This window comes from Abramis brama (genome assembly GCF_963993115.1).
Source record: "Abramis brama genome assembly, chromosome: 6".
Classification (NCBI taxonomy): Eukaryota; Metazoa; Chordata; class Actinopteri; order Cypriniformes; family Leuciscidae; genus Abramis; species Abramis brama.
The window spans coordinates 35646119-35661743 of NC_139968.1; the positions used below are offsets into that span (position 1 = coordinate 35646119).

At 35.3% G+C, this 15625-nt stretch overlaps 2 protein-coding genes across 2 annotated transcripts; one reads left to right on the forward strand and one right to left on the reverse strand.

Moving 5' to 3' along the window:
• Positions 1-3920: 3920 nt before the first annotated feature.
• Positions 3921-11375, reverse strand: LOC311084393 (uncharacterized protein). Its single transcript, XM_084116396.1, has 5 exons — positions 7550-11375; positions 6044-6322; positions 5802-5942; positions 5619-5680; positions 3921-4531 (listed from the first exon to the last, which is right to left on the reverse strand). Exons 1-5 carry the CDS (start codon positions 7839-7841, stop codon positions 4484-4486), a joined length of 822 nt encoding a protein of 273 aa, XP_083972522.1. The 5' UTR covers positions 7842-11375; the 3' UTR covers positions 3921-4483.
• A 793-nt stretch (positions 11376-12168) lies between these two features.
• LOC311085916 (uncharacterized protein) lies at positions 12169-13660 on the forward strand (the record flags this gene model as incomplete). The annotated part of the gene is made up of 3 exons (XM_084118534.1): positions 12169-12269; positions 12750-13082; positions 13302-13660. Exons 1-3 carry the CDS (start codon positions 12182-12184, stop codon positions 13658-13660), a joined length of 780 nt encoding a protein of 259 aa, XP_083974660.1. The 5' UTR covers positions 12169-12181.
• Positions 13661-15625: the final 1965 nt, after the last annotated feature.

Genomic DNA, 15625 nt, shown 5'->3' on the forward strand with positions numbered 1-15625 from the left:
ATGGAATAACATTTTTGGGTGAACTAACCTATTTAACATGAACATTTTATATATATATATATATATATATATATATATATACAAACAGCTCAATGGCTGATGTTAACCATTGAGCTGTTTGAGCCGCTGTTATTCAAAAAACCACCAGATGGCACCATTTATGTAAACAGTCTCATTCAATGGATGACCAAAGTTGAAAGTAGGCTATATCTTTAAAATCAGTTGCATTCCAGTAATAATGACTGTCTGTAATTCCAGTTCCAAGTCTGATACCCACTGCTGTTGCTGCTGCTGTTCTGGTGGTGGCTGTTTGTTCCTGTTGCACACAACTTCTATGTCAGAACGGTGAATAGCCTATTACAAAAAACCTGACAATTTAACACAAATAGATTTATAGTGGTTTTTAAAAGAAAACAAAATTATGTATTTCCTCTAATATAATGTGTTTATTTGATTATGTTGTCATTGCTGAAACAGATGACAGGATGCAGCGCAGCGATCGGGTGAGAGTATATCTGCACTGATTCTGTGTCAGATCTCAAAGTGGAATTTGAGTTTCCTCTGTGTGGTTTCATTCAGATATCATTACATACAAAAGTGCACTGCTATTTTATGGTTTAAGTTAAAAATGAATAGATATGAATTTACATTTATTATTATTAGTGGTAGTATTAGTAGAAGTTGTAATTAATTGTTTATTAATACAGGGTATTATGATTCTGCTTTAGGGTCAGGTTGTAACAAATGTGAGAACGGTTTTCCTTTTTATTGTCCTTTATCATGATCAATGCAAATTAACAAATAAATTAAGTATAACAATAAGCAAAGCAATATGACAGTCAATGTTACAATGTTGTATTTTTCTTCTTTCTGTTTTTGGATAATGTTGCATTTAAATTTTTGAAGATTTGAAAAATAAAATATTGTTCTGTATAATTTTGTATAATGCAATTGTATTTTTGTATTTAGTCTGATATACGTATGTATGTAAATGTTAATGTAGGCTACATAAATTGGTTTTTAAACTATTGAAGTATATGCACTTTAAAATTATTAATTTTTTTTAACACTGAAGACTGGAGTAATGATGCTGAAAATTCAGCTTTGATCACAGGAATAAAATTACATTTTACAATATATTCACATAGAAAACAGCTATTAACACTTCTACGTTATTCTTTTTTAATGTAGGCCTAAACCTACAGGATCTCAAGAAAACCCCAGAAATTAAAATGTGATTTTGTAACATAATAATGTATATTTTTTAAAATAGGTTTTTATATATATAAAAAAAATAATAATAATAATAATACTTTATTATGTGAAATGTGTTTACCCCACAAGGGATATGTGTTGTGACATTTGCCCTTCATTTTGTGTTTTTCTTATTATGCAACAAAAAGCATTTTTTATAGTCTCCCATTGATGTCTATGGAATTTTTTTTTTTACATTTATCAAAAATTTTAAATACCTTGATTCCTTATTGAATTAAAAGCAAGAGATGGGATAAAATATGTATCTGTCAATACGACAAAAGGTCAGTTAAAACTATTACACCTGACATTTCTGTCCCCTTCTGAAATGATGGCTGGTTCAGATTCTTCCTGTATAATTGTTTCTCTCCATTGTAATGTAACTTATTTCGTCAAGTGTTTAATATGTTACAAGGCCTGGATAGGTAATTGAATGCAACACGTAGGGTCTACCATTGTATTGGAGCATTAGGGGCGATTGCCACCCCTTGTACTTTTGGTTTTTGTAGAGAGTAGTTAGGTTGTCACGGATGTTAAAGGTACAATATGTAAGATTTTGTATTAAAATATCCAAACTTGCAGGGTTATATTTTTCTTTTAATTGTGTACTAAATGCTTCAGAGAATTTGTAAATTCAGAAAAATTCACAATTTAAAATAGTGCCCGTCCCTTGTAACTTATTGCCTGTCAATGACATAATATCCACATTATCCCTGGTTTCCGCTTGTACTGCCTTAGTAACCATGGCAACAGACGTGGACAACTGCGTAACGTCTAGCGCACGCTCACGCTGTTGTTGTTCTGTTTAAACATTATGGACCATGGCAAGCAGACTTAAGGAGAAATAAAACAAGGATCAATATCAGCGTGGCGTTTTCAAGATGCCGAGAGCTCCACGTCCACGACTAACTTGGACTTGACAGAGTCACTCTTGCATGTACTTTAGACAGGTGAGGAAATGTAAAACTAATCAATGTGATATAACACAACATGATGAAATATATAATGTTGAATATAGAATATGATCAGTATGTTGTATGTTGATCAGTATTACATGAACAGTTGATTTATTATGTCTAAGCTCAACCCGCTCCTCTCAGATGATTGACAGCAGAAACGAACCAATCAGAACGTCACCTGCAAAACTGAAAGTAAAAACGGAGAGCGGCAGAGAACAGCACGGGAGAGAGAAAAATAGCAAAGAGCACCAGTATCAGATTCAGAATAAACAGAAAATACTTCAAACTTTGCTAAAGTTAGTGTTTTAAACAAGTATTAACTTGAACATCAAAACATTATTTTAGCTAAAGTCATTTGTATTCATTGTGCCTTTTGCCCCATGTGTCTGTGTGGTAACATTTGCCACCTCATTCATTTATAAGATTTTTAATTCAAATAAAACACTTCTATACTTTATTTTCACACAAAATCTGTTACTCCATTAGTGTTCAATAAAAACATGTATTTTTTTGAAATCATACACTTTGGGAGTGGTGAAAAGCATATTTTTCTTAAGGTGTGACTTTACCCCTGTTGTTACTCAATCCCTCCAGTGGTCAAATAATGTTTAATTTCTGATGTTATAGTTTCATTCATAATGCTATCATTCATGTTGGTGTGTGAGAGAGAGGGTAATTTAGTGACACTGCACATGTTTATTAATAGGTTTTATTATAATAATGTAAGGGTTTGTTTATCCTAAAAGTCACTGTTTGGATTTAAATAGGCAAATACCTAAGAGTCTATGCCTGGATTTCACACATGAATTGTCAGTCCAGACTATAGACTGTAAAATATACAGATTTTAAAAATCATTTAATGTCTTTGGGATGGGCTAGAGGAGACTTTACAGTGCGCTTGACTCTTGCATTGTCACTACAAGATCTTTGATTCACCTCTTTATTGAAATAACATCATTTATTTCCATCAAGAGGTGCATACATTTTTGGTCAAGATCTTTTATATACTTATGAAAAAATATAAATTTATTTTTATTTAGGGAGATCTTATAGTTTATTATATTTTTATTAATTGAATTGGTGACCGTGTTATTCCTATTATGATATGTAGATGGAAACAGTGATTTAACTCAGCCGATTTGTTCAAATATTGATTCATTCAGTAAGAAAACATCACATGTTGCTTAGAGGCAGAGCGGTTCTGTGGAGTTTGGATTTTTTTTGTGTGTGTGTGTGTGTGTGTGCAAAACAACAACAACAAAAATATTCGGAAAACACTCTTCTCGTGTAATATCTATTATATCACATTATGTTATATAATAAAATGTTCACATGGGTTTTTTTACGGCATTTTTAAATAGGAATAATTTTTTTTTTAAATTAATTTGGATGATTGCGAGATGACAGAAGAAAGCCAATCTAAAATGGCCGACGATGTACTATATGGACGACATCAGTGAAGGTGGTGCGCAACTTGTGGTTTGCAGTCGGATACACGTGGATAATGGCGGTGTACAGAAAAGACACAGATTGGTTAGATGGCCTACTTTCTTTCACCACCTCAAAAACATCAAAATGAATACAAGATGTAGACATACATATATGCATAAATAAATGTGAAAATAAATAAAAGTAGAAATAAATAAATGCATACATAATTAAATTAAAAAAAGAAAGAAATGTGGAAAAAATACAATTATACATAAATGATGAAATAAAAGTATAAATAGGCCTTTGCCTTATTTTTATTTATTTTTTACATTTCTGAATATATTTGTTTGTGTATTTATTTATGTATTTGTTTTTATTTCTTCGTATATTTATTTATTTATTTATTTATTTATTATTATGTCAGCTTTGTCATTCCATAGTTGGGTGCACTCCAGACAGTGCACTTTATGGTTAGGCCAACATAAATTAACAACATGAATAGACAATATATAAGATATGGTACAAAATAGGCTAGAGAATGTAACACAAGAATAAATAATGTAAATAAATAAATAATATTATTGACAAAAAAAGAATGTATCCAAAAATACTGTTTTGAGTCAAAAGTGAATTTCAATGTGCATTAAGTTATAAATAGACCGTTTAGTTGAGTTTCTGGATGTGTGAACCACTAAATTAAACTAACACAGAAAACACAATCTCAGACATTACAATAACAACACATGAGAGTGTAAAAAGCAGAGAATTAATGTGAACTATGAGGTGTGAGTCAAGGCTGAATGAGCTCTAACATTTATTCCAGTAGATACTGTATTTGATCATCGTTTTTTGGGGACATTTTCATACACAGCCTCCTTCTTTGATTTCTGCAAGGAAAAATGCAGTCATATAAAAAAAAAAAAAAGTAACACAATTTGGCTTTAAATTTAAATACCTGATAATGAACTGTTTCTGTAAAATAACTTATTTGTCCGGCCATAGTTTTAAGTTTAATGTATTGTATGTATTGTTTAATGATCGCTGTCGTCTATGTAATGTATAATCTATATTTTTATCTGGAGGATAGTCTATTTTCTAGTGTTTCTAACACGAATCCACGATAACTGTACTTGGCAGCCTCTGGCCACTGATGGAACGGCGTTCTATTGCGCATGCGCGACTTTACCTGCTGCTGCTAATCCGTGACGTGTTGATCTCTTGTTGCATTGCTAATGGTTACTGTCTGGAAGATATCAGATTCGATCGAATCAATGACAATCAGCGTGCTTTGCCCTTTCAGATAATGAAATCACAATAATACCAACATATCAACATGTAGTAAGAAAAATATTGCGCTAAAAAGTTTTTTATTTTTTATAACTGACGAATCACATGCGTCACATGGAGTAGCCTACAACGTCAACTCACCCTGTTATTCAATTTCTTGCGCACTTTCTAAAAATACGTCCAAGCTTAGAAACATGTTCTTAGTGATAAATAAAAGAGCACGAATAAAGAAGGACGAACGTCTTCAGGCATCACTTTCTCCCTGAACACGGATGTGCCGTTATAACTCACGATGGAGAAGATAAACTTAAGTTGACGTTACTTTCTTCCGGGGAACACAAAAGGAGAGGCAACACAACTTAATCAGAAAGTTGACTGACAGTGACATGCGAGTTTGTAACAGTAAGGTAAATAAATACGATAATTTTTATGTTTGGATGAATCACTGAACATAATAATTTATCAATGACCTTTTACTGTTATTGATTTTGATTTGTGCTAATTCATTTGTAGGACTGCAAAATGGAACTGTGTGTTAATTTTTACACTGAGGTACAAACAATAGGCCAATACTTTGTAAATAGTAACGCATTTTTTTTTTTTTTTTTCTGTTTAAGGCATTTAACTCACAAAAGCTTGAATCAGACTGACTGCAACAACTTGCAACACAGTCATAAATGATCTTACCATTTTTTGTGTTTTTTGTTGACAGGATGCTGAATTATTTCCTTCCTCCTCCCGGGTCTGAACTGCATTCATAATCACAGAAACAGTATGTTAAAACAACAATGTTTTTAATCCTATATTGACATTTGTACCTTAAAAAAGAGAAATATTTCGCCTTATGCATTAATTGCTTGCTCTCCTGACCTGTTTTTCTACATTTCCTGCAGATGCAGAAGATCACAACGACTGCAACAACAATCATCAAAGAACCAGCAGCAGCAGCAGAGATCAACACTATCAGAAACACTGAGACTGGAGGAACTGAAGGAGACTGTGTGTCCGGTGCTGTAGTGATAAAGAAAGAAGTGAATGCATCAGTCTGATCTACAACAGAAGACAGAGATCAGGTCAGTAAACACACACATATATCATCAGTGCTGTGGTACCTGCACATGTGTGACAGAGTGTGTTGATGTCCAGATGTGTGGTCTGGTTGCTGATGGGATTGTTCAGCACACAGCTGTAGGTGTTTTTATCCTGATATTCCACCTCCAGAGGTAGAGAGAGACTGATGCTGAGATCACACACACTGATGCTGGACAATACACTGATTCCTGCGTACCAGGAGAGAGTCGCATCACTCACATTCAACACTGATGAACACACCAGTGAACAATTTGATGATGAAGAACAGTTTCTGCTGATGACAGGAACAGGCAGACGAGCTGAGAAAACATGAGCGAATAAACAGAAATCTGGATAGATCTAGTCAACAAAATTGTATTTTCGGCTCAATGTGTGAGTGAGTGTTCAGTGTGATGGCGGTGATTAAACATTTCAGTATGTAAATAGTTTAGTAATATTCTGGTTTCAGTGCTAGTTAAACTCAATTGACAGCATTTGTGGAATAATGTTGATAACCACAAAAATAATTTCCATTTGCCCCTATTCATCAAGTACCTTGGGTGAATGGGGATTTTTGTAATTTAAGGAGAGAGTGCAGGAAGTTAGAAAGTTTATGGAAATCAACAAAACTTCATGTTCATTTTGAGCAGTTGAAAGGGCTTTTTGTTCATCAGCAAAGGCTGCAAGCTGTTAATATCTCAAAATTAATAACTACTAACTGCCATAATGCAAGGTTTTTAATCAAAACCATCAATAGGCGCTGTTCCACTGTCAGCCCAGTGCAAGTTTAGCCCCTCCCGTTCAAACCGCCCCGCTCTAAGCAGGACTCAAACCCTGGGCCTGTCCGCACGGGAGACGGGCGTTCTAACAAGAGGTGGTACCATTTAAAGCGAGCCGTACCGTACCGTACCTGTACCATGCAGTGGAAAAGCGCCATCATTCATCCTCCCTTTCTACAATCAACTGTGGTGTTCCACAGGGCTCCCTGCTGGGACCAAACCTGTTTTCAATTTAGATGTTACCTCTTGGATATGTTATCCGGAAAATCATATAAATTGCATATGATTTACAGTTATATTTATCACTGCACTCCAATTATCGACAAGCTGTTTTTAAGATATTACTATTGACATATGCTTACAATGAAAAGTCAATGGGGTCCTTCTGTAAATGTTCAAAAACTGTTACAACAAGACAAAATACGTAAGCAATGAGCGTTAAGTTAACATCGGTTTAGAGTAAAAAAAAAATCATTAAATAATTGTATTATATAACTTTATTTCCATGACAGTTTAACTCCTTAGACCCTTAAAATTACTTTAAAAATGATTTAAGCAGTTAATTGAAGCCCTCCAGAAATTGTGTTGACACAAGCGCTTCACCTTAATCTTGAGTTTTGCTTAATAAAAAAAGTAATGAAATATTTTATACATTTATATTTATATCAACCACAAATGCTGTTGATAAAACATAATTTGTTCTGAATTAATAAAAATAAAATAAAAAAAAAGAATATTTGAAGGGCAGGACAAATGATCGCTACTCACCATATATAGAAACACTGAATGTTGTTAATGTCAGGTTCAGTCCATATATCTCTTCTATATAAACTCCAGTATGTTCAGTTGTGGTGTTTGTGATGGTCAGAGATCCAGTTTGATCGTCCAGCTTCAGTCTGTCTCTGAATCTCCCATCAGAAACATTATATGTGGAGAAGATTTGCTTCTTTTTATTCATTTTAGCTATGAGAGCCTTTTCAGCTCCAAATTTCCACATTATGTAGTCATCTTCACGTATTTGAGTATCATCAGAGTTTAGAGTGACAAAATCTCCCTCCATCACTGACACTGAATCACCAAACACACCTGATGAACAAAAGATTTTACATAGATGCTCCTGATGGTTTACAAAACCTGAAATCAGCTGTTCTTTGTAACTAACTTACTAAAGAAATGTATATGAACGTTATATTAACGGTGTAATTACAGCTTGGAAAGTTGAGTTTTTCTAGATATTAACATAATTTAAAACCCACGAAAATGTGGCTTAGCTGTGAAGAATGTCACTGATATTTAGCAAAAACAACATTTATTATTTTTTATAACTTACCTGTGAGACGACACCAGCACAAACAGAACAAAGCAATCGTGTGAAACATTCTCACATTGTGACATAAGCAGCTCATCTTAGTCAAACTGAAACCTGCAGAGATGTGGATTGGTTTGCTTGTAGGTGGGCATTCATTCACAGAAGAGTGGAATATGGTCTACATCTTCCTATATTTCATGCTGAATTAGAGCTTATACATGTGAGATTTAAATGGTTTTTATAATTCAACTTAATTCAAATCAATGAAAATTAAATTAAGTATAAATTATTGTGTATGGATTTAACAATTTACACCATCTGCAAACTCCTATTGTGGTTCTAGCTGCTCATCTTAGTCAAACTGAAACTGCTGTGGTCGGTTTTCTACAGAGATGTGGTTTGATTTGCGCAAACATCTTTTAGTTTAGAAAGTACATTTAGTGTATTTGTGTTTAGTTTGAAGGTGAAGTGTTTCTTCCTCTGCTGCTTTTAATGAACCTAAGAGTTGATTTCCTCACAAAACAGCTTTAAAGTGTAAAAAAAAATACTGAATCCATAAAAAACATAACATACACAGATTGACAGGCCAAATTAGCAATAGGCGTAATTTGCAGGCGGAACGGGTGGGACATGTCCCCACCTCTTTTTGAGACATCTTGTGGTACAGATGTATCTAATACAAAGAAAACCTCTAGTTGAGTAGCAGACTCTCTTTTCATTCTGGTGAAATTACAAAACAAAATGCACAAAAACTTGTCCCTACTCTTGATATACAATCACTGATTAAAGGTACACTATGTAACTTCATAGTAAAAAAAAATATATATATATTATTATTATTATTATATTTATATAATGCTTTCCTGGGTACTCAAATACTAAAAACATATATGTTTGGTCTAGCACACACACAACACATTATAGACTTTATGTAAAACTATAATTGAGTTTTAAGGCCCGTTCACACCAAGCACGATAACTATAAAGATAACGATAAAGATAACTATATATGCGTCCACATGACCGATAACGGTCTTTTTATTCTAAGCACGCGCGCGCCCGGATGATCCAGATCCATTTTAAATGCGCGAGACCTTTAAATTAGAATGGATTCTGATTGGCTGTCAGTGTTTTATCGTTCGACAGTTCTGAAAGTGATCCCAACGATATCGTTCCTCATATCTTTATCGTTATAGTTGTGGTGTGAACTCTGTTATTCTTTAATATGGAGAACGATTTTTAGAATTATATCTTTATCGTTATCTTTATAGTTATCGTCCTTGGTGTGAACGGGCCTTTAGGCTGTATAGATTAGGTCAACCAGAACCGGGAACACTTCCCATAAATCCTGATGTACTCGTTACATCATAAGAAGAACAGCGTCTACACTAATATTAGTCTCTCTGTTTATCCCGAGGTTTAACGCAGTCCGCCGTATCCAGGCCGTATCCAGATCTGATGAAGGACCTGCGCCTGGACACGACGACAACGCAGTCCTGAAGTGTCAACTCTGTCCCCTGTGAAGGCCTCCTTCCCTTCCCTTTACCTCTCTGCAGATAAAGCGTTGTCAGGATCATTCCGGTTTACGTGGCCACGTGGACATAAATAATTCTGTATTATAAATTTTAAGGCCAGACAAGTAGTTTGTTGAGGGTTTATTTCAAAAGGAGTACACGCCTGCACACATATATTCAAACGCACATACATGGACTGAACACGTAATGTGCATATGCGCAGAGATAACTGATAATCATTTGCACCTTGGAAACTATTTCAGGGAGTGCATTCTTGAGACACCAGGCACTGTTTTGTGCGGATGGGCGGCCGGAGTGCCGTATTGTTAAACAATTCATATTGTTAAAAGCACTTTGTAAATTTAGGTGACTTGACTTGACTATATGGGGATGATTAGGAGGAGGATGAAGGAGGCCATTGTGCAGATTTGGCCAGGATGCCGGGGTTACACCCTTACTCCTTTTTTCGAAGGACATCCTGTGATTTGTATTGACCACAGAGGGTCAGGACCTTGGTTTAACGTCTCATCCGAAAGACAGTGCTTGTTACGATATAGTGTCCCCATCACTACATTAGGACCCACAAAGAGCACAGGGTGATTGCCCCCTTCTGGCCTCACTAACACCTCTTCCAGCTGCAACCTGGTTTCCCCAGGAGGTCTCCCATCAATCAGATACTGACCAGGCTCAGCCCTGCTTAGCTTCAGTGGGCAACAGGGTGATATGGCTGCTTTGGCCCTTTGTTAAAAAACAAAACTCCATGCATTTTGCAGAAAAACATTGTTTTGGTTGTGCTTGGGCTCTGCGTGACTGTGAAACTGTAAAAACATTTAGACCACTTAACTTAGTGACTGCTATCGGGATGTGAAGAGAGTTTCGACCAGTATAACATAAAAAAGAAAAAAGTTCTTGAACAAGGGATATAGGGGCAAGGAGATAGGAAAGTTGAGTTTTATTGTATTTTCTTTACTTTTTTTCCAGTAAATTAGAGATTTAAAAAAAATGTTAGTTGTTTTGCTTAAGTTGCTTATTGAAAAATAAAACCTTTATTTATATTCACTGATGATTATATTTGTATTGCCTTATTGCTAGACTACTTGGTGTCTTCACTTGCAATTCCTTATGCTTCTTTCATTCTTGCAGCACATTTATCAGCATATCTCATCAGATCTGTTTCTTCTGAGTTCAGTGCAAAAGTATCCAAAGCATGGAGTAAAATCATTGAATATTGATTCTGCTGCCGGTTTTCCAGATGTGTTCTTGGTTGCATATGCTTGAGCACACCTGGTAAAGTGGTCAATGACAACCAGTATGTATTGTTACAGTCCTGACTAGCTTCTGTTTCCTCATTTGTGTTTTCCTGTTGCCTAGAGGCATTTGTCTTGTTTTTGTGTGTGTTCTCTTTGTGTGTTTGCAGGGTAGAGTCAAGCTGTGGTTGATGTGGGTGATGAATCGACTGATAAAAAGTTCCTTCTTCCCCAGTGTTGTTGTCGATTGAGGCCTTTCCAACACCAGGAGTTTTCGAGTATTCATTTGTTATTTAGTCTTTTTTTTTCTGTTTTGATGTTGTTTGCTTGATTAATTTATGCATTACCTTAATAAAATCTACTTTTTGGTTAATTTAATTTGCGTGTGGCCTCGTTATATTCCCTGAGTCAGGTGGTTTTGTAAAAGTACTCAGTACTCAGTCATCTTTATTCCTCTCCATGTGAAGATAGAAACGAGTTAGAAAGGAAATATATAAATAGAAAAGTAGTTTTAATGCTTCACATTGGAGCACTATCATGGGATACATGCTTTTATCTTTGGTTAACAGGAGCTGATCTGACCATCAACAACCTCTCTCTCATTTACATTTTTATGTATTTTTAATTTTATTTTGTTTGTCAGTGTGTGACTCAGAGTGATATTTATGGAAGATTGTTTCCATCATGGAATAAAAATAATAATAAAGGTAAGTCACCTCACAAGTCTAATATTTTCTTTCCTTTTATTTCACACAATTCTGACTTTATAACTCGCAACTGATATGTTTAAGCTAGCGATTGTGAGGAAAAATAATCTGAATTGTGAGATAAATGGTCACATTTTTTTCGTGGGGAAAACAAGCTTCCATAGATATTTCTATAGCCACGACGTTAATATTGCAGTCAGTTATAATGCTTATTGTGTACTTTCAAGTTCTACCAGCAGGTGCGTATGGGACAGAATTCTTTTTTTATCTGGACTCATATGTATTTTATTTATTAAGTCTCTCACATTACTCATGTTACATGATATATAGCCGTGTGTTTACATTTTTTAAAATGTCAACTAAAATAATAAACTATCATTTCAACTTGATATGGTCTTTAAATTCTGTTTACATAATAAGTAATTGGCTATACTAATGCCATAAAAGTGCATTTAGGCTACGATATTTAACAAACGGTTAGCTCTGGGATGACTGAAAAGCCGTTTTGCATATTAGAACGTTCACTGCGTCATCGCTCTACATTCCATTCAGCCTGTCAGTTTCACTCACAAGTAGCCTACTAGTTTTAGGCTACAAGTACGCCCTCAAAGCAGGACACTTTTATGAATCAGAATAGCCATTCAATTTCTGTTGGGAAAATGTCGCTTCTCTTTAATTTGCTCGCGGTGATCTTGATTTCAACAGACCACGGTAAGACAAGATGTGTTACAATCTCTTTTGCAGAGTTGCACTGATTTATTTGAACGAATATGTATCGTAGTGGTGGTAGGATTATTATAGAGTGACAACAAATAATAGAACCAGCCCAAATCTGTTTCATTGGCGTTTTGTAAATGACTTCGTAAAAACCAGGCACAAAGAAAATACAGTGTACGTCGTCAGGGCTCTGTCACAAAACCAAGAACAAACTAGACCGAACCCTGACAAACATGGTATGATACTGTTAGTAAATATTATTTTACATCAGTGCATTAACTGATCAAATGTAGTCTAATGAATAAAATGCAATGTAGCCTAAACGTTATTTACAGGGAGGACTAAAAATATTTTGAAGAAACGGTCTGTATTATGAGTCTTGATGCTGTGGAAAATTGCACATTTTTCTGAAATATTTTTATGGGTAATAGTTGCATAGTTTTGTTTTTCTTACGTTAACTGGTTCTTCTCCAGGTGTGTCTGGTGTTGGTTCAGATGAAGTTTCAGTGTCAGTGATGGAGGGAGATTCAGTCACTTTATACACTGCTGTTCAAACAAACCAACAAGATGATATTAAATGGTATTTTAATGGCCTTCTCGTTGCTCAAATCAGTGGAGATCTCAGTTATATCTGTACTGATGTTCAGTGCAATAAAGATATTGAGAGATTCAGACACAGACTGAAGCTGGATCATCAGACTGGATCTCTGACCATCACAAACACCAGAAACACAGACTCTGGAGAATATAAACTGCAGATCTTCAGCAGCAGCAGCAGTGGAAAGATCTTCAGTGTTAATGTCCATGGTGAGTCATATACAGTAAAAACGTTTAAATGCAGATTATATATTTTTAAATCACATTGTTAATGTGTGTTCATATGCACAGCCCAAAATGGTTCTTTTCTGATCAAAAGTCAAGAAAGGGCTTATACAATCGCAGTCATGTTCACAGTTCTCTCATGTTGTGTAGTTTGTATTTGTTTTCAACAAAAGATCCTCCAGCATCTGTTGGTTTGTGTTTCAGGTGTTTCTGCTGCTGAAATAGATGAAGTGAAGAGAAACGAGGTAGAAACTGTCACTTTTGATCCTGCTGTAGCAAGAAAACCAAATTATGTGATGACGTGGCATTTTAATGACACTCGCATCGCTGAAATCACTGGAGATCTCATTGATATCTGTACAGATGTTCAGTGTAATGAAGGAAATGAGAGATTCAGAGACAGACTGAAGCTGGATCATCAGACTGGATCTCTGATCATCACAAACATCACAAACACAGACTCTGGAGAATATAAACTACAGATGATCATCAACAACAGCAGATTCAGCATCACTAGAGTGAAGAGATTCAATCTTACTGTCATTGGTGAGTGTATAATTTAATCTTTCAATGCATTTTCCTTTGAGGAATGAAAAAAAAAACAGTTTAATATTTTTTAAATCAACTCACTGTTGAGTTGTGGACTTTTTTTGAGCTTTGCCCAATAACACTTTGACTAATGATATTAACTTGATAACTTGAAAAATGCATTATATTAGTTTTCCAGTGACCGCTGCTGTTTCCTGTTGATACAACTGATGATCAATAATAAGAAGGGTCTAAAGTAAAAAAAAAAAAAAAAAAAAAGTCTTTCACAATAATGTCTTCACAATAATGGCTGTTTCTCTTTATCTGTTCCAGGTTCAGGTCTGTCTTCAGGAGCTGTGGCAGGAATAGTTTTTGGTGTTCTGCTGGTGTTTGCTGCTGTAACTGCTGCTGTGATTTACTATCGTCACCAGAAGACCCATGCACCAGTACCACAGAGTGTAAGTATTACATACAGCTGAATTAACAAGATAGATGAGATTTACTGTGCAAAAACAAAGTTTTGCTCTTTACTTTTATTTTTTATTATTATTATTTTTTAACAGTACAGAAGCAGCTATTCACTGGTTAAACAGTCAAAACAATCAAAAAACACCAATAACATTTTGTACAGTTTGTGTTTGTGTAACTTAAACATCAATCCTTCTCATCACTGACACTGTCACGTTTTGGGTTTCGTTTCTTGTTCTTATCATTGTCATGTTTCTCTGTCTTGTTAATGTGATCAAGTTTCCCTGTTTGTCATGTGATCCTGCCATGTGTCTTGGTCAGTTCTTACCATTGCACTGTTGTGGTTGTTCCGTTCCCGAGTCTTGTTCCTGTTCCTGAGTCTGAGTTTGTGTTTGTGAAGTTTTGAGTTTATTTAATAGAAGACTGCTGCACTTGGATCCTGTTTCCTCCTCTGCTTCAACCGAACGTAACAGTAACCTTCTGTGAATCTGTGTTTTCTTACAGGAGAATGATGCTGACAATAACCCACCACCTGATCCCAATGACATTCAGGAGAATGATGCTGATAACCCACCACATGATCCCAATGACATTCAGGATGGTGATGATGATAACCCACCACATGAACCCAATGTCATTCCTTTGGAGGACATGGAACATCCTTAAATCAGACTCAGGCCGAGGCTCCCAATAAAACAATGGACACTGAAGAGAATCAGGAAATGATGGAGAGACGAGGATCAGCTGAAACTCTCATCACTCGAGTAATTGCATCACGATTCCAAGATTTCAGTAGTCGGCACCAATACCATTTCACCTATTACATACCAATTTAACCAATTTCACGAGTTCACACTTGCTTATAATTAAATGGAGTGAAGCTTTATATGTATTTAGCGTGCTGTCCGGGGAAGAGGCTCCGAGCTCGGGATTTGGCCCATAACCAGAGTACTCCACCTGTGGTAGTAGTTACTAGAAGTGTGAAGAAGGGGTGGTGGAGGGATTCTGATAAACTGTCAATGAACAGAGGTAAGTCTGCTATATATATATATATATATATATATATGTATGTATGTATGTATGTATGTATGTGTGTATATATATATATATGTGTGTGTGTAAGCAATAAGGTACGAGAGGCTGTGCTGTCGCGGAGTGCCTGCAACCCCTTCAGCCGTTACTTATTCGCGATACAGCACTTGTCTCGAGTGCATATATATATATATATATATATATATATATAATTGTGTTTTTTTTTTTTCTAAACTGGAACCAAAACCAGCCTTAATAAGCTTGGAATATAATTTATTTATTTCAAAGTTGGTGAAACATTCAGGTATTTATTTTGTTCTTTGCCCGTAATTAGATGCATATACAGTATGACACAGCAGGCTGTGTTAAATGTTGTTACTCTGGCGTTAAACATGAGAAATACAGCCATAATAACACACAAATGTGTGTATACTTGATAAAACAATGCAATTCAACTTGTAAATCTTCATACATTAGGTAGATATTTATCTTCATCGCTG

Bases quoted from the DNA above. Each gene is read 5' to 3' on its own strand.
- LOC311084393 (XM_084116396.1), bottom strand. From the start codon at position 7,841: ATGGAGGGAGATTTTGTCACTCTAAACTCTGATGATACTCAAATACGT. The intron at 6,323-7,549 runs GTGAGTAGCGAT...ATGTTTTCTCAG, and splicing joins ATTCAGTGTTTCTATATATG to CTCGTCTGCCTGTTCCTGTC. The intron at 5,681-5,801 runs GTCAGGAGAGCA...TTATGAATGCAG, and splicing joins CAGGAAATGTAGAAAAACAG to TTCAGACCCGGGAGGAGGAA.